This window comes from Leuciscus leuciscus (genome assembly GCF_965113295.1).
Source record: "Leuciscus leuciscus genome assembly, chromosome: 18".
In the NCBI taxonomy this organism is placed as follows: domain Eukaryota; kingdom Metazoa; phylum Chordata; class Actinopteri; order Cypriniformes; family Leuciscidae; genus Leuciscus; species Leuciscus leuciscus.
The window spans coordinates 24,772,717-24,798,796 of NC_138742.1; the positions used below are offsets into that span (position 1 = coordinate 24,772,717).

Below are 26,080 nucleotides of genomic sequence, written 5' to 3' on the forward strand. Positions count from 1 at the left end.
ACAGGCTACACTCTATGAAACATACGTGAAAATACGGCACAATGTACTTTGTTAACATAGGATGTTTTATGTACATAGGACTGCACATTTTAGAGTGGCCTTTTATTGTGGCCAGCCTAAGGCACACCTGTGCAATAATCATGCTGTCTAATCAGCATCTTGATATGCCACACCTGTGAGGTGGATGGATTCTCTCGGCAAAGGAGAAGTGCTCACTAACACAGATTTAGACAGATTTGTGAACAGTATTTGAGAGAAATAGGCCTTTTGTGTGCATAGAAATAGTCTTAGATCTTTGAGTTCAGCTCATGAAAAATGGGGGCAAAAACAAGTGTTGCGTTTATAATTTCGTTCAGTGTATATTGCTTAATTATTCATAGTTTTTGAATGGTAGTGTATTTGTTGTGAATGTGATACATAAAATACAGTTTTAAAGGGATAGTTCACAAAAATATATATATCTGTCATCATTTACTCGTGCAATTATAAACTTATATAAACTTCAGAGAATAAAAGAAGATATTTTGGTGAACTTTTTTGTCAATTCAATGAAAAAGCTCTAAAATAACATTGGACCCCATTGTATATAAAAATTATATATATTTGTATACATTTACGTTCCACAGAGGAGTAAACGCTGACAATTTCCATGTTACATCACATTATATTAATACAATTATTCAGTACCATAGTATAGATCAAAGTACCATGGTATTACCATCACTGAGCCTCTGTACCATCACATATGAGTACTCTTATGCAATTGATAACTGGCAATTCTCTATCTAGTTCAAACTTAACCTGTTCCACTACCAGTAACATCAGAGCTGTTTTCTCAGAGTATACGGGAAACAAGTAGATGCTTGAAAACATCCGCAGTGAGTGTGTTTGGATTTAACGCCCTTCTTTTAAACAGGCTCTTATCTTTTAACTCCAGATTTGTATCTTTCTTTGTTCTTCTTTTATAGCAGTACATCTCATTTGAACACCAAGCCTTGTGTCTTCCTGGTCGTTTGTACTTTTGTTTCCCACACACAAACACAATACAAGCCCATAAATCCCATTGAAATGTAAATCTGAATTAGTGCTGCTTGTATATAAACTCTCAGAAAGAGAAAAAAAAATGTTTTTGTTAATATAACGAAGCAGATAGTACTCATGGGGAGTCTAAAGAGAATACAGAAATGTACGCCGCACAATTGTAAAAATGGATCTCAGGTTTCCTGTCAGTCCCTTATGGAAGACCAGCTTGAGACTGCTTTATAGAAAAAGTTTCACCAAACTGCAAAAGAGATATTTTTCATAACGCCCTCCACTGGGAATTCCTCCACTGATATACAAAGATCAGAGGAATACTTTGTCTGAGGCTTTTTTTTCCATTGAGGATAACTGAGCTTACAAAGTTTGAAATGGAGCAAACTTGCAAAACTTTATATGGAGCCAATACCATCCACTTATTAAAGAATAACATTACATTACATTAGCCGTAACATTACTAAAGATTCATCCAGCCACAGAGAAAAGTAGTCCCACCTCAAAGGACAACTTAGCTAACCTTACAGATCAAATAACAGTGACTTTAACAGTGCTTTTCTGCTCGTAAACGCTCGGGTTCAGTTGCCTCGTTAACTTGCACTGTAAACATGTTACTGTAAATGCTCTTAATTTTGACTGAGGGATGAGTCAATTAACCCTCAAACACATACCTAGAGTCTTTATTGACACGGGACGTCATTCACTACCCTCCCGCTCATTCATTTTTTAAAGTTAGACATCAACCTACTCAGTATTCCTCAATCTATTCATTATAAACAACATAATCAGAAAATACATATAAAAGTATATGTCTGTTTTCTAATTAATGTTTGTAAAAAGTGTATAGGGTCGCTAGTGACCCAAGTTATGTAATAGTGTAAGTATATTTTTTCAGCACAACAATTGAATCTCTGATGACTCAATATGTTCACCTTTATTCCGCAAGGTGGCAATGTCTGATACACAATAATGAAGTGACGTTTCACTCATTGTTAACGCAGGCAGAAAAAAATAGGAAGAATCAACAGCAAAACTTGAAATGGCTCAGCGATTTACTGCAGAGCAAGTACTGAACTCAATCAAATATTAGTGTCTCTGTCACTTGATGACAGATCGCTGGATCTGGCGAAGAAGCTGTCAGTGATCAAAATATTGATTTTGAAGACATTGAAAACGATAGTTTTGAGAGAATATGGTGGAGATGATGAATATGAGCCAGATGCTTAAATGTACTGGGGAATGAGCTCTGATGGTAAAACACATCTGCTCAAATTAAACCCTTCCAAGTTCCAAAAGGTAACAAAATATGCTTTATTTTATTAATATGTCAAGAGAGTTTTATACTATTGCGGCATTTACAGATCCATCATTAGATATAGATCCGGGCCAATAAAGTCCTGAATATGACAGAATGATTGGTAAAACATTTATGCATTTAAGTTTAAGTTGTTTTTAACTCTGATTATCTTGTTTGACAGGATACTGTATCTATTCATGACTCAGAAACAAAAAAGACAAACAGGTCAGCAAGACTGAGACATCTGTCTCTCAGAAGTTGAATGTCTTGAAGGGAAACAATACACCTCAGACAGCATGATTCACATGTCAGATCACTATTATATAGTGACTAGTGTAATTCTAACCTGTTGTGAAGCAGAATGAGTCTCTATAACACATGACACGGACACAAGCCTGAGCAATACTCCTCACCATTCCCAGGAGTCTCAGAACCGCAAGTCTTGCTTCCAGGCTAGTCTATCATTTCTGTCTTCAACACTTTTTCAATGCTTTGTTCTATTCGTGGCTTCTCGACTTTTTACAACATGACTTTGGTTAACTTGACATTTCTACTCACCATGTGAGAATTTTGTGTTCGAAATTAAATCATCACATTTTAGTAAAATCATATGTATAAGAACAACTCAGTGTTGTTGAGTGCAAGTTAAATGGAAAATAATTGCTTATTAAGATCTTGCTGTGTACTCCAATTAAATGGTTTCAGAGTTGTATACACATTAGAGGTAGTAGAATCATTTACATTTAGGTGAAGAATGTCTTGAAAATGGATGACAAGCCACATAATGAAGTGTTTTGAGGCTATTCCTGCAGCTCAAATAGTAAAGTATGACGTTAGCAACATAAAGATCATGTATTTGATTCCAAGAAAAAGTAAAAACTGATTAAATGTGTGCCTTGAATACAAGTGTCTTTGGATAAAAGCGTCTGCCAAATGCATACCTTTAAATGTGTTTTTTCGGGCTCTACTAGAATAGGTTTTCAAGCTTGAATGTTTAAAAACACATTATTTTCCACATATTTTCCATTGTTGCAGCTCCTCTCTTCCCAGTCTGTCAATAATGCTCTGTTTAGTTCCTGTCTTTATGAAGCCCCTCCTTCTGAAAAGTGCACTGTGCTCTGATTGGTCAGCTGGACCAGTGCGTTGTGATTGGTCAACCACTTGCGTGTTTCAGAAATGTCACGCCCCTTTACCATAACCTAATTTTTTAACACACTACTAACTCAACTCAACCAGGCTTCGTCCCCTATATTTAGCGTATATGTCCTGGGCAGGAACTATTAAAATGAGGAATATTGTGACGCGTTTGTTCCCGAAAGTTTCAGTGTTACTGATATAAAGAATATAGTCCCTTTGGAGTGACTTTGCAGAAATCTTTCCAGCTCAAACAGCAACATTACACACTAAAGAAATGTATTTAGTGCATACTGAGCAAAATAACAGTAACAGTAAATGAAAAAGTATGCATTTTGCAATGATAAATGTTTCAAACAAAAGTAATTGGTTGTCACATGATTTCAAGTTTCTTACATCTAGATACCATTTTGGAGGGTTACTAATCTTTTTTTTTGTGGCTGATATCACTTGTAGTTCATTTGTCACGTTAAAAATGGAAGAACATTTTATTGTGGAATACATTCTTCCATATAATATACACATTTTGCCAAATTTAGTAGGTCATCGTTTTTCGAACCATGCAGAAAATGTGCATACTTTGTAAACTATACTATATTCATAAATAAATTACAATATAAATGAATGTAGCCATAATAAGAATTAGTATATTATGCTTTTTCCAACAAAGCCGTGGTTTAGCTATATGTAAACTAAAGGCTATTGATTATTAAAGAACTGTTTGAATATTAAAATTCCTAAAATAGCTTGCTTCCCGACTCATCAGCTAAACCAAAGGCTTGATAATCCTGTTGAACTTGAAGTGAAGCTGCATCGTGGATTGACCCAGCGAGGAACTGACGGGAACTGGACTCTAATCATTTAATTCATGGTAATTAGTTGCAGATTTAGGGGATTAAAATGTCATACAATGTGTCAAAGTATAAGGCCGGTCCAGTGTCTGCGGAGAGTCCATTATCAGCAGAGGCATGCTGTCTTTGATCAACAGTAAGCAGATTTGCATGTGCCACAAACATTATGTGCATATAAGCATTTCTAAAAACTGTCTGTCATAAAGGAACAGATCTGAACTGACACCTGTTATTAAACTGATTTTTAGCATGGTTTGGGGAATCTCACAAAACCTGTCAAGAACAATATTAAATAATATTTTGATGAAAATTAAGCCTAGTTTTTGGACCACTAAGATTTTTTTTTTGTGTGTGTGTGTGTGTGTGTGTGTGTGTGTGTGTGTGTGTGTGTGCGCATTTCATGACAATTCCTATTATCTTGATGGAATATGTAAGGGATAAATGTACAGTACATCACCATCATCTTGCATCACTCTGAAGGGATTTATTCTGAGATAACAACCGCCTGGATACATTATCCCGCTTATTACACAGCTCTTGCCACATAAGTAAATAATTAGACATATTAGACGATAATTAGACGAAATATTTTATTAGCTCTTTAAACGCAAAGCTTCCGCGGAGAAAGCAGTTGCTAGCAAGTGGCAAGTTCAAACTAGACGGACATTTAAGAGATACGGTACAGTCATACCACTTATTGTATAGCATTTCGCCACATAAATAATGGGGATAAGAGAAATTGATATGAGATTAAACTATTTTAAAGAAAAAACTATAGAATTACACAAGACGTGTCACTCGTATTGTTTTGAATGGGGAAAAGTGCAACACTCAATATGGTGGAATAAGTCCCGCCTTCTAAATAAGAGCCAATCGCCAATTGGTAAAGTCATGGCGTCACTGCCGCCGTTAGAAGCTCTGGTTCCTATAGAAACAGTCAGACGCATTTCCACTGCACATGCACATTAACTTGATCCAGCCTGAAAAAAAATATTTTTCTGTCATGATTCGAACGTTTATTAAACAAAATGTATGAGACAGTTGTTGACAGATTTCATTGGTGATGTGAAATATAAAATTTAAACGTAAGCTTGGCGAACAGTTTTGGAGAATTTGATGTTTCCCCATTCAAAAAGACAGGAGCTGCACTTGCATGCCGAGAGGCGTTTCAAAGATGGCCGCCGAGTGAAATGACTTGACATAATTAAAAAACTGTATACAAAATATTGCTTTGAGTTTTAATGTTTTATTATCTCACCAAACGCAAAACTTCCACAAAGAAAAACCGTTCCTAGCAAGCAACTTCAATAATCCGGATGAGCCTGTGTAATCAGTTTTTTCTGGTTGTTATCAGGGAATAACATAACGCTGAAGCGATTGACCAATCAGAATCAAGTATTCCACAGAGCCGTGTAATAAAAACATTTACATTAGGGCTATTGTCCTTAATTAAAACTGTTAAAAACATTTCTGTTAATTGAAATAAAGCTGAAATAAAATTAAATATTTATATTAGTTGAAAAAGTAAAAAAAAAAAAATGTTAAAACTGAAATAAAAAAATTAATTAAACCTAAATAGCAATATTTAAAATGACAAAATCGCATAAAATTACTAAAAATGAAACTAATATTAAACGTATTTGTGTGCGTGTGTGTGTGTGTGTGTGTGTGTGTGTGTGTGTGTGTGTGTGTGTGTGTGTGTGTTATTAGTTTTTATTTATGGCCATTTCTTTTATTTGTATGACAAAATTATTGGTATATCATTGGTGATAAAATGTGACCCGAACAGTTTTTGTGAGATTTATTTAGTTATGACTAATTAAAAGCAGCACTTACCACCACAATGTAGCGAGGTCTGTACTGAATGGTGCCAAACAAGCCCAGGATGACAACCAGGATGTGGAAGAAGTTAGCAAGGATAGGAGCCCACTGATAGCCCAAGAAATCAAACACCTGCCTCTCCAATGCCACCATCTGAGAGAGAGAGAGAGAGAGAGAGAGAGAGAGAGAGAGAGAGAGAGAGAGAGAGAGAGAGAGAGAGAGAGAGAGAGAGAGAGAGAGAGATTTACATGAATGATTCATGTGAGGAATGATTTGAAATACAAGTTTAAAGAATGCTGGTACAACTAATTTGCATGATAATTTTTTTCCATTTAGTCTTTGATCATTTTGTCTGGAGGACTATCAAAGAATATTTTTGACACAAAGAGACTTCTTTATGTGTCAAACTCTTAAACTGCAAACACTTTTTTGCAGAAACTAGATCGACAGAACATCTCAGTAATGTTTCTTTCAAATTCATATGATCTGTGAAATAATAAATAATAATAAAAACATCTGGAGCGCAACATCAAACACCTTTCAGACGCACAAAACTTGAACAGAACAATCTTTATCGCCACGCATCTCACAAGCTTTTTAACCTACTTAACCTTTTTTAAAAAGCTGTTTAGCACGACTTTCAGCCATAATTGTGGTTCCAGAGTTGTTAGCAACAGACAACCAATCATTGACTTCCTCAAAATTTTCATTAAATATTCAGCGTCTAAACATATCGAACATGACAAGTACGCTTACTTACAGTCAACAATTTTTGCTTTTCTGACTTTTGTTGATTATCACATAAAATACTAAAATAACCATTGGAGAACATTTTTATTAGGTTATATTACACACACACACAAATCTTCTTGCAACATTCTGGAATACATTAAGTCCAAGAACATTAGGAATTGGTTTCCAAAGAAATAATCAAAGGGGAACCGTACTAACATAAGGGGAACATTCTGTATTTGATAGGCTGGAGTGATGAGACATTCCCACAAATGGAGTTTGTGCAGTTATAAAACATCTGTGCTTTTCATGCGATCATGCGCTTGTCCAATTAACATTATTAAACTTATAAACATGCAAATAAATAAGTTATCGCAGAAATAACAAATATGTGTGAAATCTCATCATAAAAGTGGTTTAGAAGAGAGATTGTGATTAAAAACTCCGCAATAAAACGTAAGTTTGCATTAATGTAATGGCTATTTCTTCAAAGCTCTTCACCTGGTTCTAAAGAATCACCAAATAATAATCAAGCATCTCAAAGTGGCTCTTAAAACTAACACATCAAACAACTTTACTCAAGAGTGTGTGGACAGGCCCCTGATAGAGGAACACAAGGGTGGTGAGCTACACACAAGTGGGCGCGTCCTGCTGTAAACGGCTGTTTTAATGAGAATCCAGTGAGTGTGTGACGTGTGTGTCACGAGCTGGGGGCCGACGGCTGCTGTGAGAAGATGAAAGAGGAACAGAGGAAAAGAGGAAAAGAGGTGCAAACCTGCACTGCTTGCAAAAGAAAATGATGCTGTGATAAATGGTAATGAAATGGAAACAGTGTTGGTCTAATTAAACAACCCTCTTTTACACTTTTATTGAATTGCACTGAGAATTATTCTGCACTCTTAAATGCCAATTAAATGTCAAACAGAAGGAGATTAAAATATTGCCTAATTCACCATAGTGATGCACGTAGGAGAGCTGGAGATGACAGTAATTTCAGTGATTATAAACACTTTTTCAAAAGCTATATTTTTGGGGTTTAAAGTCAGCATGAAACAGTCTTCTATTGTGATGTACTGTATATCCGAGTGAAACCTTCTCAAACAAGGAAAAAATTTAGAATTTAGTTTAGTAATTTGGTAGCTTTAAAGAGCAGGATGGATTGTGATTGGCTGTCAATGTTTTGTTATTCATCAGCTGGAAAAAAAATCGTTCTGAAAGTGATTCCAATGATATCGTTTCTCTGTGCCAGTGTGCCGTTATCGTTGTAGTTGTGATGTGGACTCGGCTATTCTTTTATATTTAGAACTATATCATTATCGTTATACGTATCGTCCTTGGTGTGAACAGGCCTTAACCCCTGTAGGAGACATGTATTGAAACCACACATAATGTTTGTTACCAGCAGGGCTGGGGGGAAATATCTCCAGCCAAAGTAGCACAGAATGATCAAAACAGACTTTTTCGTCTTAAGGCACCCTTCCAAGCAAGTAATTTAACAAATAAACTTGAAAGCACTTAGAAACTAGTCCCCTTCTATTTACTTCCTGTCTGTCTTGCTGACATTTCGGAGCTTAATGCCAGGAAACGCATCATCCCGCCTGACAAAGACCAGCGCCCTATATGAGCGCGAGTGCCAGGGGATTGTGGGACTGTCAGCACATCACAGACCTGGCAGACACAATTAAGCATCTGCCATGATGGCTTGATCAGAGCTGAACGTCTTGGACAATGTGTGGAGCAGACAGCAGGAGGAGATCACACACACACACACACACACACACACACACACACACACACACACACACACACACACGAGTGGACGGGGCAGGAAGTGACAGAAAACAAAGGGAGTGTGTGACGGATGAGGAGAAAACGGCTACAGATGAAAGTGGAAAAAAGGATACAATGAGGAAGATGAAGTGGTGGGGAAACAGACTGGTGGGACGTCAATGAAAATAAGTGACAAATGACTGAGAGGGAGAGAGAGGATAAAAAAGAAACTGATAGATAAAACAGAAGTCTGTTCCAGTAGAGTCAGTGTCCATGAAAGTGATGCCTTGCTAAATCAAAAGTTTGGACCTATGAGTTGTAGTATGTCTGGGGGGAAAAAGAGAAATAATACTTACAATAAAAAATGTTGAAGTACATTTTACAAGAAAATACTATTTCAGTTTCGTCATGTTTAATTCAATGTGTTACTTGCTGTTTCTTTGTAATTATTTGTGAAATTTAATAGTAATTTCTGAGTGAAAATAGTTTCAAAGTAAATTTGAACATTAAGCCTGTTTTAGGACCTTCTTGTTTTAGGACCTCCTCCTATTTATTTGCATCTTAATAGTGGTGGTGTGGCAAAAAGAAATAAACAAAAGTACAAATATGCCATGTAATTTCTCAATTAAAGGTCCAACAATATGGAGCAAGTTGTTATATTTTGTACAATAAGACCAGGACCATGTACTAAGAAATCAATTAAAAAGCCTATTTTCCCAAACCCATTTTTCATTTCATGGTTACTTGGTCTCACTATTGCTTTTTTTAAATTCAGACATTTAGCACAGATATTTAGTGGCCAGACTCTCATCCATCAGTAAGAAACACTGAATACTGACTACAATCCAACTGCAGTACTCACAAGCTAATGGTGTCCAAGTTCTCGCCAGAAAGACAAATCAAAACGACAGGAGGAAAACACAACAGGACGACTGAGACCATCAGTAATGGTTTGAGAAGCCAAAATCTGGGAAAGACTGTTATTGGTCAGTGCTGGAATTAGGTTGGAATTTGGCAGGTGGTGCGATTGTGGTTGTAAAGTTTTGGAACGGCTTCGGTGTTTATGTGTGATCTATCCAGCCTATAGAGAAGTGTGTTGGCTTGGGTTTTGGGCTCGTCCCGGAACAGATTGAACAGATTAATCTAAGAAAATGTGGTCGGGTCAGCTGGGGCTGAGGGTACAGGTCTCAAACTATTTGACTATTTGAGACATCAGACTAGAGAGCTTCAGGCTTCCTTTTCTCTGTATTCTCCAGCCACATAACACAGACTTAAAGAGGAAAATCAGTTTCTACTGCATAGACAGTCAGGTTTTATGAAAAGCTCATCTTACAAACAATGAATTCCCTCATTAATGCCTGCTACATGCTGTACGATTTCGGCAATCCTATAATAAGATTACAAATCACCCTGTACGACATGGATCTAATAAACTTGGATGCGGCATGTATGTAGACTGTACGAAGATGACAGCTATTGAATCATAAGCTACGACACAAGTTAGTATAGAAGAATAGAACGTCATCATCATGCGCTAGTGGTAAAGAGATGGTGTAGTGGGTTAAACCACTGAACTGGTAAATCAAAGGTTGCTGGTTCGATCCCAGCAGTCACCACCAGTGTGTCCTTGAGCAAGACACTTTACTCCACGTTGCTCCAGGGGGATTGTCCCTGTAATAAGTGCACTGTAAGTCGCTTTGGATAAAAGCGTCTGCCAAATGCATAAATGTAAATGTAAACAAATAGAGCAAGATGAATCACACTTTAGCAATTGTGGCTTTTATGTGCGCTGGAAAAAAAGAGGAGGAAGTGAAAGAGAAAAATATGGACTTGGTCATGGCTAGGGAAAAGAGGCCAACTTGGCATAGCAATTTTGCAAATGGATCTTGAGGAAAGTAGTTTTAAGATTGAGTGCCATGTCACGTTGACCAATATGCCATTTCATGTTGCATTTTTATTGGTTAGTCGGTAGACGTGGGTTGTAGCAGCAAAAACAATGAGATGATCATGCAAACCTTCTGACACAGTCTGTGATAATTGTCTGACAATCTTTGGTCGTAAGACCGTGACAACAGCCGTCTTTGAAAATCTCTCACTGTACGACGTATGAGCACACGTTTAGGAGCCACAACCACGGAAATTTCCACAATTGGTTATCTTTCATCTGGGATGTGCACCAACAGGGCATTAGGCCTTTTCACACAAAGTCTGATGCTACTAAACAAAAGCAATTTTTACACCGGCACTGGCCTGCAACAGACGCTAACCAATGCTTACAAGTTACAACTATACAGTAAATACTCTAGAAAGTGTGAGAAGTCAAGAGATGGCATGTTTAGTGTTTCGCACATGCAGTAAACAGCTAATGATGGAGGAGGAAACGCTCTCTTTGACTTGTGGGACTCATTAGCACGTGCAGGAATGGCGGAATGCTTTTAGGGGCTGAAAGATGAAGCAGACGTTCCTGGCAAAGTATTCCGATCTCCATCATATCAAATTCACTCCCGCTCCTTAAACCAGCCATTTCCCCTAGATTAGCTTCAGCTAGCCCACAAATCAACTTGTGTAATGCACCTTTTTGTCCCTGATCGATTACCATGAAGCCATGCGCCGCTGCGGTAATCATCTGTTTAAATTGGAGCAAATCCCATAAAGTGTGTGTGTAATCCTTCAAATCATTTTGAGAAGATTTTTACTACTAGGGTGTGACAACAGAGGTATTTGGGAATAGTCCAATAAGAGAGGGAAAGAAGTTTTCCATCTCTCAAGTAACAATCAAAAGAGCTTTTGTTCACTGCTAATAAATCTGCACAGCTTCTTAGTAAACAAGAAAAATCCTATTATACAACCTATTATATATAGGCCTACTTTATGCAATATGCAACCAACATTTGAACTGTACTATGCAAAAAAAAATGATCACATACACTACCATTTAAAACTCTGGAGTCAGCAACACTTTTTGAAGAGATTAATCATTTTATTTATAATGTTACAAAAGATTTCTATTTCAAATATATATGCAGTTCTTTTGAAATGTCCATTCATCAAAGAATCCTGACAAAAATGTATCACGGTTTCAATAACAATATGAAGCAGCACAACTGTTTTCAACATTGATAATAATCAAATGTAAATGTAATCACATTAGATACTGCTTTATTTGACCATCAAAATGTATAAGCAAGCATATTGCATTGTGGGATACAGCGTTCCTGAAATGTAGTATCCTGCAGAAATAGCATAAAACCATTTGGTATATGCTAACAAAGCTATTGAGCCACACTCACACCACCCTCTGTGTTTCTGAATGATAGCGAGGGTGTGATTTCCAGACCGTGACCCGTGACGGCATCCATCTATCCATCCCGTCCCCTCTCCCTCCTTCTTCTGACCCACATCAGAGAGATCAGCCAAAACCTTGGGGGAGGTCACCTCTTTTCTGCCCCATCCTTCCTACTGATAAAGAGGTGGCTGTTTTCCATCCTTGATAACAAGCCTGCTGTACAAACATCACACTGACATAAATCTGAACAATTCAAAGTCTTTCCATGACCCTCCGTTTCTTTCCACTAGCTGGAAATCTATTCCATGAAGCCCTTTCTATTAGTATCAGCCTCAGACCGCACACAGTTTGTCCCGTCCATCTGATGCATATTGCACATTAAAATAGCAAGAGCTGGCTGAAATCACCAGCGCCACTCTGATTGGCTGGCTTTACACATGTTGCGGAAGTCAAGAGTCAGAAATCAAAGGAATCTTGGGACAAAATGGGTCTGAATGGAACTGTAGTTGGTTGCTTTAGATCACTTTTTTACAGGTCACTATGCAAGTGGGAAAAGCCTCATGTTACGGTCGTCACGATCACAGATGAACAACATCCAGGATCAACACTGTTCATGTACCGCAAGATGAGATTAAATAATTGACATTTAACCAGTTTAATATGGAGAGGCACTGAAATGTAGACCTTCGTTTATTTGTTTTGTGTGATGTGTTAGCTATTTAGGTTTGTACGTTAGCATGGACTCACTAATTTAATTGTAACTTAATAAGAGCATGACAACCAGAAAATGTAATTTCTGGTTTTCATCTTCATTGGGATTGGGGTTAAATCCTTAGGGAACCAGGTTACTGCGCCCACATCAGTGATATTATAAATAAACCGGGCTTCAGTCGTATTGCGCAGATAATTGGTCCGTTCGCGCAAATATTATCACGCTTTTGAAACGCGCTAGTGAACGCGTGAACAGTATGGTGATTCAAAACACGAATCAGTGTTACCAGGCACATCGTTTTACCATGTTTGTAGCATAAACACCATCAAACCGATGAGAGCTTCGGATCTTCCAATGTTTCTCTATGCAGCTGAAACCTAAAGATGCCCTAAAGAACCCGTGCAACTGATACTCAACCGCCATTGGCTCATCTGCGTTCGAGGGGAGGGGCTTACCGATAGGTCAATTGAATACGCCTAAGCTAATCAAGGTCTTGGCAGTGCATACTAGAACTTCCAGGCAGGTGTTTTGAGGAAAGCTGGAGCTGAACTCTGCAGGACAGTGGTCCTCCAGGAGCAGGTTTGGAAAGACTCCTGCTTTAGATGCTGTTCAGACGGTTCTCTGTGGGTGGTTCTGGGGCAGAATAAACTACCGCATTACACCAGTAGAGCATAGCTAATTTTTCATATCACAATGACAATTAGAACATTAGAAAATTGAGTACTTTCATTTTATACACTAGATCTGAGCTAGATCTGTGGGAATTACTTCAAACCCAATGTTAATTCAATGAAAACTGACAAAATTAATTTTTATTTCACAGGCTATGATAACACTGGGAAAAAAAGCCCAGATTATAATACATTCCCTTTGAAGCTAAACGCAGCAATTGCATTTTATTTCCAAGCCACAGCAAAACTGCAACAGCTGCCAGGATGTCTTTCATCAAAGTGTGTTGTAATTACGTCCCTGTGGCATTCATCATTGTAAAATCCATCATAATTCGCCTTTATTTGCAGTAATTAACTGCTCCAAATCACAGTCAGCTGTCCAGTTGATAAAGCCGTTAATTAGAACATCACAACATGCGATTACAGCTTGTACAACATAGTCAGCAGCTTTCAGCCAGCGAATTCTGTTCAGACCCATGATATTTAATGACATACTGACAAACGTCTCTGCACTGAGGAATTTTGCATATGAAAGACTAACGCATATACGTTCAGTAACAGAAACACGGTGAGGGCTTGTTTATTGCTGTGAGTAAAGCCATCTATCCACAATATGCATATATAAACACGCACTCTCATCTCAAGCCAGAGCACGTGGAGGATTTACACTTCAGAGTTCAGAGACCTCGAGGTCAGCAGGAAATCAATGAAGAACTCAACCATTTGAAATGATAATGGTCCTGCATCTGGAGGCCTGTAGATGCTCACAGGCTGTTTAGTCTCACATAAGCCAGACCTTTGACTATAAGCATAAGGTCCACACCACAGCTTATTCTGCCTATTTATACAGGAAGAGTTCTGTCTAACTGACATGTAAAGGCCCATTCACACCAAGAACTACATTGGCATCCACATGAATGTACAATAATGTTCTGTTTATTATAAACGCAAGCTGCAGTTTTGTGGTCTGTCTCTTTTAATGCTCAAGTTCTTTAAAGTTGGGTGATTTCTGATTAGTTGTCAATGTTTTTATTATTCATCAGCTGGGAAAATTTTTTCTGAAAGTGATTCCAATAATATCGTTCCTCTGTGTTGTTATCGTAAAGTTGTGGTGTGGACACTGATTATTAAATCTTTATAGACATAGTTATCATTATAGTTATGGTCCTTGGTTTTTAAGTGACATTTACAGACACAATGAAATGGAAATAGTGAATGATCTTTTCTTTGGTATTATGACGTACCTTCAAGCGAAACAGATTTTCGAAAAAGATTTAGGGCGAAGACTTTGTTCTTTGCATTGGTTGTTGATTGGATGGGGGCAGATCTGAATGTGAGACTGCAATCATTTTATAAGTAAGGGGAGGGGATTAAGCAGATTCAATGATTGGAGAAGTCCAGTGTACATCACCAGAGCTAAAGTCTGTTGTCTTCACTGAAAAATCGAGTTTTGATTTTAGATCTAAAAAAATTAAAATGCATGGAGGAATCATTCACAAGAAGGTCTTTCACACTGGAATAAAGTTTTCATAGTTCCTATAACGATTGGTGAAAGTACCTTTCTGGCATGTTCGCAGTGCAGGAATTTTTGCTATAGTTTTGGGGGAACTAAATTAGCTCCTACTTCCGAAGTAGGGTTTAACAGCACAATAGGAACTACCAGTGACGCAAGCGTACGTTGATTGACCGAATGCATGCTATTTTTTAAAAATTCGGCACAATTCGTCACTTCAGATGCCGGTGTCAATGCAAAACAGGAAAATGGCGCTTGGGAAAACTGTTGTTCTCAGGAGACCGCCCTGGTGGCTAGTTCCTATAAATAATGGTGGCCGAGTTCCTGTAACTGAGTTCTTGTAATACCTGGTGCTAAAGCCCCATATAAGATCTATAACATGCAGATAGAAAATAGGTTGCATTTTTATTTCACGCCAACTTTATACAATACACACATTTGTACAGAAATCTCCACACACATTTGTACAGAAAACAGCAAAAAAAAAGAAAAAAAAAGGAAAATGTGTGTAGACTCTGAGCAGAATTTCTGCCTGTTCAAAAGTATTATGCAAAAACTAGCTATTTGCACAGACATAACTATAAAACACAACAGTTCTGCTCGTGTAGATCTGCTTTTTCTGCTACTATGTGCCTCAGGCAAAACTGAGAATCTTTCTCAAAAATGTATTCAATAACACTTCTTTTCTTTTTCACTCTCATGCAAGGCATGCTGGGAACTAGAAATCCCTTTCCTAGTTTCAGCAATTTTATGTTAACAAAAAATACATATTGTAGGCAAGCAACCCAAACACAAACTGATTAACTAATGGCGCGTTTCCACCGAGCGGTACAGTACGGTACGGTACGGGTCGGTACCCTTTTATTTGCGTTTCCACTGCCAAAAGTTGAGAATGGTACCAAAAAGCCGAACCGTACCGTACCACTTTTTGGGTACCCTTCCGTTGGGGTACCTAGCACAGTGGTACGGTACTAAAAGGTGGAGCTAGACTCACTGCAGGACGTTGATTGGTTGACAGAGAATCGTCACTTGCGCGTGCTACGAGGGGAATGACAACATAAGAAGCGCCATTTTTTAATATACAGTTTAAATATAATACTACTGTTACTGTGTCACGAAATGTAATTTTAAGAGTTTTTCAGGCGAGAATGTAGTTGTTTAAAGCTCAAATCTGTGGTTTATTTATAAAGATGATTTGTTTTTCCCCGGTTGTTAGATCCATGCGATCAGCGGGCGCTCGGCGCTCATGTTTCCCGGCTGGATGAGCCTTTCCTCGGCTAAGTTCTTCTGACGTTCGCCGATGACTCCGACGGTAGTGGTTAAACATGAGATATAATAATTCGTCTTGTGCAGACCTAACGGGCGATCTTTGGTCTCGTGAATATATAATTCGTTCCCTGTCAATCGTTTTGGCCGAGGGCTAAGTTTAGTTTCATATTATAGGCTATTTGTATTTAACTTTACTGTTGTAATGTTAGATTAGAGCGCAGCATTTGGACATTTGACTGAATTGTTTGCTTTATTTCTTATTGTATAGCTTCTTGTACCTTTTACTTAAACTTTTATATTGGCTATTATTGATAAAACTGACATTTTACAAAAAGAAATATGGTTTCTTGTCATTTTCTTATTACAAGATTATCACTGATGTTTATTGCAACATTTGTACAAATGCATATATTCCCTGTAATATGTGTAATTTTTTTTATTATTTAAACGAAAAGAGGTAACGTTAGGGTTGTGTTTTAAATTTCGTTTTGTTATAACGTTAAATAGAATAACGTATAACGTGCAGTGAATAATCAATATGCGTTGTGCATGAACCACATTTGTGTCCCTATAATGTTTAATTTATTTAAATGAAAACGAAAAGAGGCAGAGTAGTGTTTTATAACATAATATTTCGTTTTATTGTTGCTTAAAATGTACATACAGAGTAACAGAGATAACCGGAGTAGCAGAGCGAGCTGAGTGACCTTTTAAGAACGCGCTGTACCATTTGCATGTAGGAGTCGCACATGGCAAGTACAAACTTTGCGTACTTAATATTGAGAAAAGCCTAATGTCGGCGCTTGTCTTCTTGTGACAAACATGTCGAGGAGCAAGAACAAGATCTGCTGTATATGTCATCCATTGTAGTTTACTATGTTCTTCTTCGCGCGAAAATGACGTCGATCGAAACACCACGCCCATCAAGTAAGGGTACTGTTGGCAGTGGAAACGCTAGCCAGATCATGGTTAACAGACCCGAACCGTACCGTACTGTACCGTACCGTACTGTACTGCTCAGTGGAAACGCGCCATAAGGTTCTAGTTCCCAAACTCAAGTGAATCGCACACAAAGAAATTAACTTCCAGAATAAGCTTATTTTAATGAATAAATTTATCATTTTATCATTTTATGATCTTTTTTCAGCAGTATAACAAAACACCGATTACATTTTAAGCTGATTTGAATATTTATTCTTATTCAGCATCACCACTTCACTTAACTATTTTGCATATTACAAGCACATCCCTCATGATAGCTTGATTTCTGATGCATAATTTGGGGAGGTTACCATGGGAGCCTCTCCACTAAACAGCTCATAGAAGGCACTGAAGAGAAAGCCCTCTGGTCTCAGTGTTCAGAGTTATAATTGGTTTCTTCAACAGTGAAGGTGAGACGAGGAGGAGCGGAAAGTCAGCACACTCCGCCCTCTGCCCCTCTCTAAGCACCGATAAATCACACTCTCCAATCAATAATTCACACATGTTCAAGGAGGAGGAGGAGGTCAAAGAGACAATTAGAGACAGACTCAGATAAAGAGAAGAGCATGCTGGGAGAGAGCGAAGATTGAGGAGTCTCCTTAACATTTATCAAAAAAATATTCATTTAGAGCTCTAGCATAACTCTCTCTCTAAAGCCCTTCTGAAGTACTTTCTACCAGCTACCCATTTAAAAAAAAACAATGACATTATTGCCTATTGTTTTTTTACCTGTACTATATAGTCGGGTGGCGTGCATATTAAGACGCAGGGCATGATTTGCTACTTGCCAGTCAGTTGCAGGTTGTATTGGGATTTGATTGGACAGAAGTCTGTGTAATCATCAGTAGTTTTGGTCCTTGTACATCTGCAACAATGTTTATAAGTACACTAGAATATAAATGACCTCTAAGTAAATGGTAACGCTTTACAATAAGGTTTCATTGAACATTAGTTAAAGTGTAAGTTCACAGATGTTCAACCCGCTTTGTATTGTTGCAATGTCAGTAGTTTATGTAAATGAACAAAGGTTTACTTTTTCTCTGTGTTACCTGGACTGAGAAATTCATGTTTATTTGTCAGCAGAAGAATTTTGACAGATCCAGGGCTTTTATGAAAACTTATTTTGTACAGATTGTACTTTCGTAATTTGTATAAGACCGTCTGATCAACAGAGGGTTATTAAAGGACAATTCCGGTATTTAACACTTTGAGTCTATTTTGTAGCTTGTTTTGGATGAACAAGAGTGGTGGACAAAGAAATTTTGACAATGGTTCCTGTCTCGACTTTTTGACTATTTTAGAATTGCCCATGACCGCTTTAGAATGGGAGTCTATGGCCATGCACAAACATGTCCTTAAAACAACCCTTAACGTTCGTTTTCAAAACTGTTCAACTCACCGAGTGGTTAGAGGTGTTCGTTGATGATTAAAAACAAATATAGCGGCGCAATGTATGATTTCAATCCGTTTATTTTTCTATAGTGGAACTATTTTTTCAGATACCTCACAACCGCGTATAAACTTCCGCTCTTCGGCAACTTCCGTTGCTCTGCTCACGCTAGCCTTCTGAGAGTCAGAGAACCGAGCGAAAAGACCTAAAAGACTACAACCAAATGTAAACAGCCCCCTTTCCGTCTCCGGTAGCGCAGTAATATCAACGAGCAATGAGTCCTCCAACGGAAATCAATGGGATTTTACAAAATGGCAAATAAAACACGACAGAAACTGTTTTTCGCTACGCTACTTGTTTTGGAACATCAACGAACACCTCTAACCACTCGGTGAGTTGCACAGTTTTGAAAACGAACGTTAAGGGTTGTTTTAAGGACATGTTTGTGCATGGCCATAGACTCCCATTCTAAAGCGATCATGGGCAATTCTAAAATAGTCAAAAAGTCGAGACAGGAACCATTGTCAAAATGTCTTTGTCCACCACTCTTGTTCATCCAAAACAAACTACAAAATAGACTCAAAGTGTTAAATACCGGAATTGTCCTTTAACAGAACAGTTATTGTAAGGGTAGGTTTAAGTTTGAAAAACATAATTTGTCTACTATAATCAGCATTATGATAGAAATTGAACACTCTGGCTTTAATTCTCCCCTGTACGTGGCAGAGCTGACAGAAAGGCAGTTTCTATCCATTTTTTCCCCTCCATTTGGCCTAAAACAGTGTTGACTTTAAACACAAGAGGCCTTTCAGATTTTCCATCGCATGTGCTTTCCATAATTACGATTCTTTGCAGCATTTAGCCACTGTCTATATCCTTCATTGGAAACTGACAATAACTCCTGCTAAACATTTACTACTCTTTGAATTCTTGCACCCGGGAACAATACAGGTCAACATCAATATGACAAAGTTTGCTAAGAAGTATTTCCTACTAAAGCAAGGCAGTATTTCACTCTGGTCAAGCATATCCAATAGGAGCTGACTAGTGGATGGCAATGTACTCAGTGCATAATGGGTGTTGAAGTTTTCCATTTTGGCAAAAGACTGACACACAGCCCTTTTTTCTCAGGCAGCACGACTTAAAATTTTTCGCCTATCTTCCTCATAAGCAGCCATTTTGAAATTACAATTTTGCCAGCGAAGTACCCTTTTAACTAGATTATTTCATATGAACAACACTTCTACAGCATTTAGTAATCTCAGTTAATCTCAACATAATAGTAAAACATTTATAAGGTCAAATGTTGCTTCTGTTAACATTAGTTAATGCACTGTGAACTAACATTAACATTAACAAAGGTTAATAAATGCTGTAAAAAAAATATTGCTTATTGTTAGTTCATGTAATCAAATGAGACCTTGTGGTAAAGTGTTACCAAGTGAACATACAAACTAAAAGATGTGAAAATTGGCTCTTTAAGAAAATATCCTAACAATCATTGATTCTAACTGACAGATTACAGTTAATTCCCAAAGAGTTTTCCGTTAGCATGTTGCCAAGCTAACTACTTGGTATTCTAATATAGGCACACAAGTAGCTAGGCTATTATGTTTTAAAATAATTGAACTCGCCCACTGTGAGCTAATTTTCCCCCCATCACCTTCTCTTCTATAGAGTATCATATGATCAGTCACCTTTCCCCTCAGAAATATTGATTAGCACACGGGTGAATGACTGGCCTGCTGTTGCACTCAATACAGGGGCTTACTTTTTTCAGAGAGCAGTCAATATTAGTACTCAAGGCATCAATCGACCCTATTTAGAAACATCTTGTTGTGGACTTAGCAAACAGGTGGTCCAAATCAGTAGTCATGGCTGGGTAATGATTCAAAAAGACAAAATGCAACATTTAGCTAAGCCAGCTAGCTTAGCCACAATGCATTATTGACAATGTGGACAAAATGCATCTGATTCATCTATTCAGACAGACAGATGCGCATCGCTGCTGATATCAGAGAGATAACGCATGTGAATGACTTTCTGTTTGTATTTAATTTCACTTACATTTTATTCAAGGTGTGAACAGGCCATAAGATTTTCTCGCGATTCCATTTTAGCCCATTCTTGTTCTGAAGATGCAGTTTGTTGGAGTTACAATCAATGTCAATGTTCTCCGAGACGACACTCCTGTTTGTCAACTGGCCAATCTTCACAGTCAGAAACCTGATACAATCAGTTTTCCACAGTCTGATGGGAAATCAGGATTGAGAAAGAGAGAGAAACAGAGCGCTGCTTCTCAAGCTTAAACATTTCATCTATAACTCAACACTGATGGTCACAATGGGAGATCAGCATGCCAGTAAATGTAGATGGAAGTCAAAGGTCGAAGAGATCAGTCGGTTGTTTGCTTGCTGGTGGGGTGTTGATAAAGCAATGATTCATATGCATTGACAGTGTTGACTGCATGCTTGGGTAAGCACAGAAATGGAAATTCATTCATATCCATTTTAGCATCATTTGGTGTCTTGAGAATTTCTGGGATATGAGCAAAACATCATATCAGGCGCTTCCATTTCCATTTGCTCTTCATTTACATGTATTCATTTTGACAGAGATTTTTATCAAAAGTGACTTTCTAGATGCATTTAATGTATTTCAGGGCCTGAATTTCGGTGCAGGATTGCAGCTATTGCACATAATTTTACTCATTCCCGCAGGTTTTGCACCAACATTCATTCATTATAGCATGTAGGTTGAATGAGTAAATTAATCTACACAGATTATCAAATCAAATCAGTAAATTTGGAAACTTTCTGTTAGATGTAATTTCACGAATAGCATGAGTGATTAAGGGTCTTCAATACAAGCGAGCTGCACACTGTAATACAAGACTTTCGCTCGTGTTTCGGGACAGTTGACAGAATTGTCAGTTGGCAATTCAGGCCAGTGTTGCATTGATACTAAAGTTTATCATTTGCAAGTCCAATTTAAACATTCAAGGGATTTTAAACCATTCAGATCTGTAAACGACTTGTGTGCTCATGCCCACAGCGCACACATAAAGCAGCCTCTCAAACAGCTTGTGACGCGCAAGTACCAAATGAAGCCCTTTTTCAAGGCTTATTGTGCTTAAACAGTCAAATACACACAGTATTTGTTTTAGCAGGCCATGTTTTTAGTTATATTTCAACTTATTAGATATAGCATTACAGCAGTGCCTTTACAGTTAAAGCGATCCCAGTATGCACTGTAAAAAAAACTTTGTGCAAAATATATTCCAAGATCTGGAATGCACTCAAGAGAAAAGTAGTCTTCATATTTTATTATGAAAAAATATGGATTAAAAATGACTGTTTTCTTTTTAAGATTTGTGTGTGATAAGTATATTACACCCGTTTGAGTATCAAATAGTTAGCATAGCAACATGCTAATATCAAACTTGATTGAAACCAATTGTTTCCAATGCAGTGTTCCAAGTTCAGTCTCTTACAAAGTTACACAGTAAGAATGTTGCCTTAAATTATACTTTAGTTTCGACACGAACGTACAACGGCCGGCAGCTACCAATGCAAGCAGCTCACTGAGCTGTTGAACAGAGCTAGATTCGTGAAGAAATATTTTTCATCTCAATTGTTGTGTGGTTGTAATAAATGTCTGAGGCACTATGGCAATATTGTTTTGGTCTAGAGCTGCTGCAGTTTTTCTCTCTGCTGGATCCCTCATCGGGCATGTTATCCATCAACCCGTATCAGGCATTTCCGAGTTAAACAGAAGCATTAGAAGCGCGTGTGTGTGTGTCTTTTTCTGCCGTCTCATTCTGATTCAGTCCACAAATTACACTTAATAACAGCCTGAGTGCATTAATGAAAGTTGGTAATTCAGAGTACCTAGATGTGAGTGAGTGAGTGAGAGAGAAAAGAGAGGGTGGCACTCTTTGTTTTATAAATATTCATCTGCTTGTCTGGCTGGGAGATGCACATTGGGTGTTGGGCTGAATCATATGCAAATCAGCTGATAAACAGAGCCGCACATCTCTGCGCTCATTTGTCTGGGAGATAGAGGCTGCCGTCGGGTCTCGTAAAACCGCCGGGCGTTTCTAACTCCCCTAGCTGTCGTGAAATAGCCAACAGGGGCAAATTAACCTTTACAGGAGGGCAAAAGGTTCCATCAACATAACCAATGAACCCCTGTAGCCCTGTAATGACACCTCCTGAGCAAATTAAACCACAAATTACCCCGTCCTCACATTTTTACTGCCCTCCCGCGAGAGTCTTTGACTTTGTGAAGTCAGCTGGTCCACGTTTCTGCGGCTTCTCGTTTCCAAAGGGAACGCTGTTTGTTTAGATCATTTGCCTCTCAGTGGGGGGTTAAGAGTAAAAACACATGACATGTCAACTTTACGTCTTATAGATGGACCAAGGGGAAAGGGGGGCCTGGTGGGCATGCTGACAGGACCTTTATTATACATGTGTGTAAATTACAGGAATGTTTCAAAACGGGTTCAATACAAGTTAAGCTCGTCACAGAATCAGTGACACACTGTCAATTACCACAGAATTACTACTGTCAATTACTACTAGAACTGAATGGTGTTCGGTTCTGTTAATGATTCGTGCACATGCATTTCTCAACCGATATGGACGAAACGCCATACCTGATATGGACGAAACAACATACTTTGAAAGAGTTTCCTGCACTACTTTCAATAGAGAGCTGTCCCCGTCGCCGGCTTTTTGGCCGACTGAGCATGATGAAGAAGTGGCAAATTATTTGAGATTTCAGGATTCCCCCACTGAATTAGAATAGGACTTTGTCTTGGATGCATGAAATTAGCTGCCCGGAGGTGTTGCAAATATGGCTGGCGAGGAAAATGTATCTGAAAATGAAGGCAGCTGACTTGTTACTTTAATCAAGCAATGACTTTTTAGGCAACGTTTGCGCACGAAGGTACCTCACGAAGCTGATTTCAGACAGACTTCTGAGGCAGTGTAACGGTTTAATGATCTACAGCAAAATAGAGCAAGCTTTGGTGATAACCAAGCGAATATTTAATTTCTTGCAAAAAATGACATCAGAAGTGGAAAACGTTTACACACAAACTGACCACCAACCGCAACTTTGAGACGCCATCTTTATTTATCTAGCTCAACTGTCACAGAATGGAAAGCACAGGATTGTGGGATATCAAAGGCAGCGAAGGATCCATCTATGCTGCCTTCAAAAATCGATCAGATGAAGGTATCTCAGCAGAGAGGAAGTGAAACTAACATTGCATTCAGACGTGCTTTAATCCCTTCCTACCTTGGAATGCGTCCTCCGAAAGCAGCATTTATAAATCTTTGGACGCAGCCTTTGATCAGTGTAGGAGATCACTCTGATTGGATTTTCAGCTTAGTGAACCATTGCACAAGAAGTAAAACGCCAAGCGATGAAAGCAAGCAAACAACGAAGTTGAATGGAAAAATTGTAAGCAACAGCTGCTCTTCTAGTTTCCCTTTTTAAATTATGAATACAGGCTACCGCCACCTGCTGGCATGGAGAATTATTCCTCTCACGCTGGCACAGAACAGATGTTATCTGGCGGTATAGTCTTTGCGGTGTGTTGAGGTGCAGACATAGATGACATGGTGACATGTCCTAGACATAGATGACATGAGGCAACACCCCAGTTGGCTTTCATCACTGCCAGTTCTTTATGAGATGGTTCATTTTAGTGAATCAAAAAACATACAGCTTACAGCTAACTGGGAGCTCCTACCATCTCTAATATTTTGCAGGAATTGCATTTAATAATCTCATCATTTAACAATGGAACTGCTTTCCTTTTTCCAAATATGAATTACTTAATAGTGATTTCTATCCCTAGGCACAAGACTTATTTGTGCTGATCTGTGCAAAGTTATATTACATTTTTCAACTCCTATTATGACCTTGAAAAGCTGGCAAACTTTTGCATGATGGTATATCAGAAAGGGAGTCATAAAGAAAAAAGCCAACTAAAAAGAATTACGATGAAAATGCATACAGTAACCAGATGTTGTCTGCCATTACTAAGGATTATTTAGAAGATATAAGGGTTTAGCAACAAAAAAATACCTATATTTAGTTTAAAAACTCACTGCAAAGCCTTGCCACATAGACCTCAATTATACGTTAATTAATTAAATTTTCGGAGAAATTAAGATTATAATGCTACCAATGCAGAACATTCCTTGAATCTGGATGTAAGGATCTATTCAACATCCAGGCCTCGAATTGACGTGTGCGATCCTCCTGACCTCATTACTGTATCCCTCCACTTGCCTTTCTGCTATGCCATAAAGAGGTCAAAGCCACTGCCATACATTACCCACAGTCCATCAGTCACTTTCTCTATTCACCATTAAGTGTGTCTTTTCCTCTCTAGTCACCAGTGTGTACAACACGGCAAGAACAACTCTCTTTCTTTGACTGATTAGCCCTCCTTTTCTGGCTCGCTTCAAAGCGTCTCTCGATTTCTGCCCTAGTTTGTTTAGTCTCTTAAGGAAATACTGTAGAGGAAATTTATTGGACAAGGCAGTGTTTTGTGTATGTGCGTGCACTTTTAGACATAATCTCCACCTCTGACATACTTAAAGGATTAATTCACAAAAAAAAAAAAATGTACTCACACTCGTGTCGTTCCAAATCCACATGACTTCCATAAATAAAGCACAGAGACCAAAAAGCACCATAAAAGTAGTATTCCATACAACAAATAAGCCCTGCTTCAAAATGTCTTCCTTTGTGTTCCACAGAAGAAAAGTCATACTGGTTTGGAACAAGAGTTTCATTCTTTGGTGAAATTTTCCTTTAGGTCAAAGATAAAAATTCAAGCTGCTTGTTAACAAAAGAAAGAATTTTTAATCAAGAAAGCCTCATTATTAAGCTTTGGCTGGATACAGACTAAATTCCTCCCTGGTTAACCACAAGTCCCCGCACAGCCCAACCATGCGAGAGAAGTGGTAATGAGAGATGGTTCACGGAGAACAACATCTCAGAATTACAATGAACTCGATAACTGTCCAATTCACTCCAAACATAGTGATTACTAAGTCAGGTCCATGTGGAGAATGCCTGTAAGAAAAAAGCAACAACCTGGGAGTCTTTAAACCAGATGCTGACAGTTTCATGTGCTTTTAAACAAACTCCCCATCTATTACTGCAAGAACAGAGATATGGAGGAGGAACCAAACCAGATGTTCCTCAAGAGCAACAAAGGGTAAAAATGTCAGAGGAAGAGGATGTGGAATTGAGCAATGAAGAGTCATTAGCTAAACTTGTACATGCCAATCAAATGGCATTGCTATGTGGTTGCTAATGTTTTCTGGGTAGTTTGCTTATTGGACTCACTCCCAAGTCTATATGATATTCTGGTTAGGGATGCACTGATATTGAAAGATTTTAAGATTGGATAAAAAATACATTTAACAGTGCTATTAAATTATTAGTGTTTTTAAAGGCTAACTTTAAGGTAGATTTTTATATTATAAACTAATAGTACCAATTCTGAACGTTACTGATTCATTCAAAAAGCTCTAATATCGTCCGACAACCGATACAGTACGGATTGTGTATCGCTAATTCTGGTCTCCAG

The 26,080-nt window shown here is 38.1% G+C and overlaps 1 protein-coding gene across 2 annotated transcripts in view; it reads right to left on the reverse strand.

The window, feature by feature from the left end:
- Positions 1–26,080, reverse strand: part of nkain4 (sodium/potassium transporting ATPase interacting 4) — a 57,902-nt gene that overhangs the window by 27,700 nt on the left and 4,122 nt on the right. For both annotated transcript variants that reach the window (XM_082145283.1, XM_082145282.1), the window contains exon 2: positions 6,154–6,291. In XM_082145283.1, the coding sequence (XP_082001409.1) occupies positions 6,154–6,291 (138 nt within the window). The remainder of the gene's footprint in view (positions 1–6,153; positions 6,292–26,080) is intronic.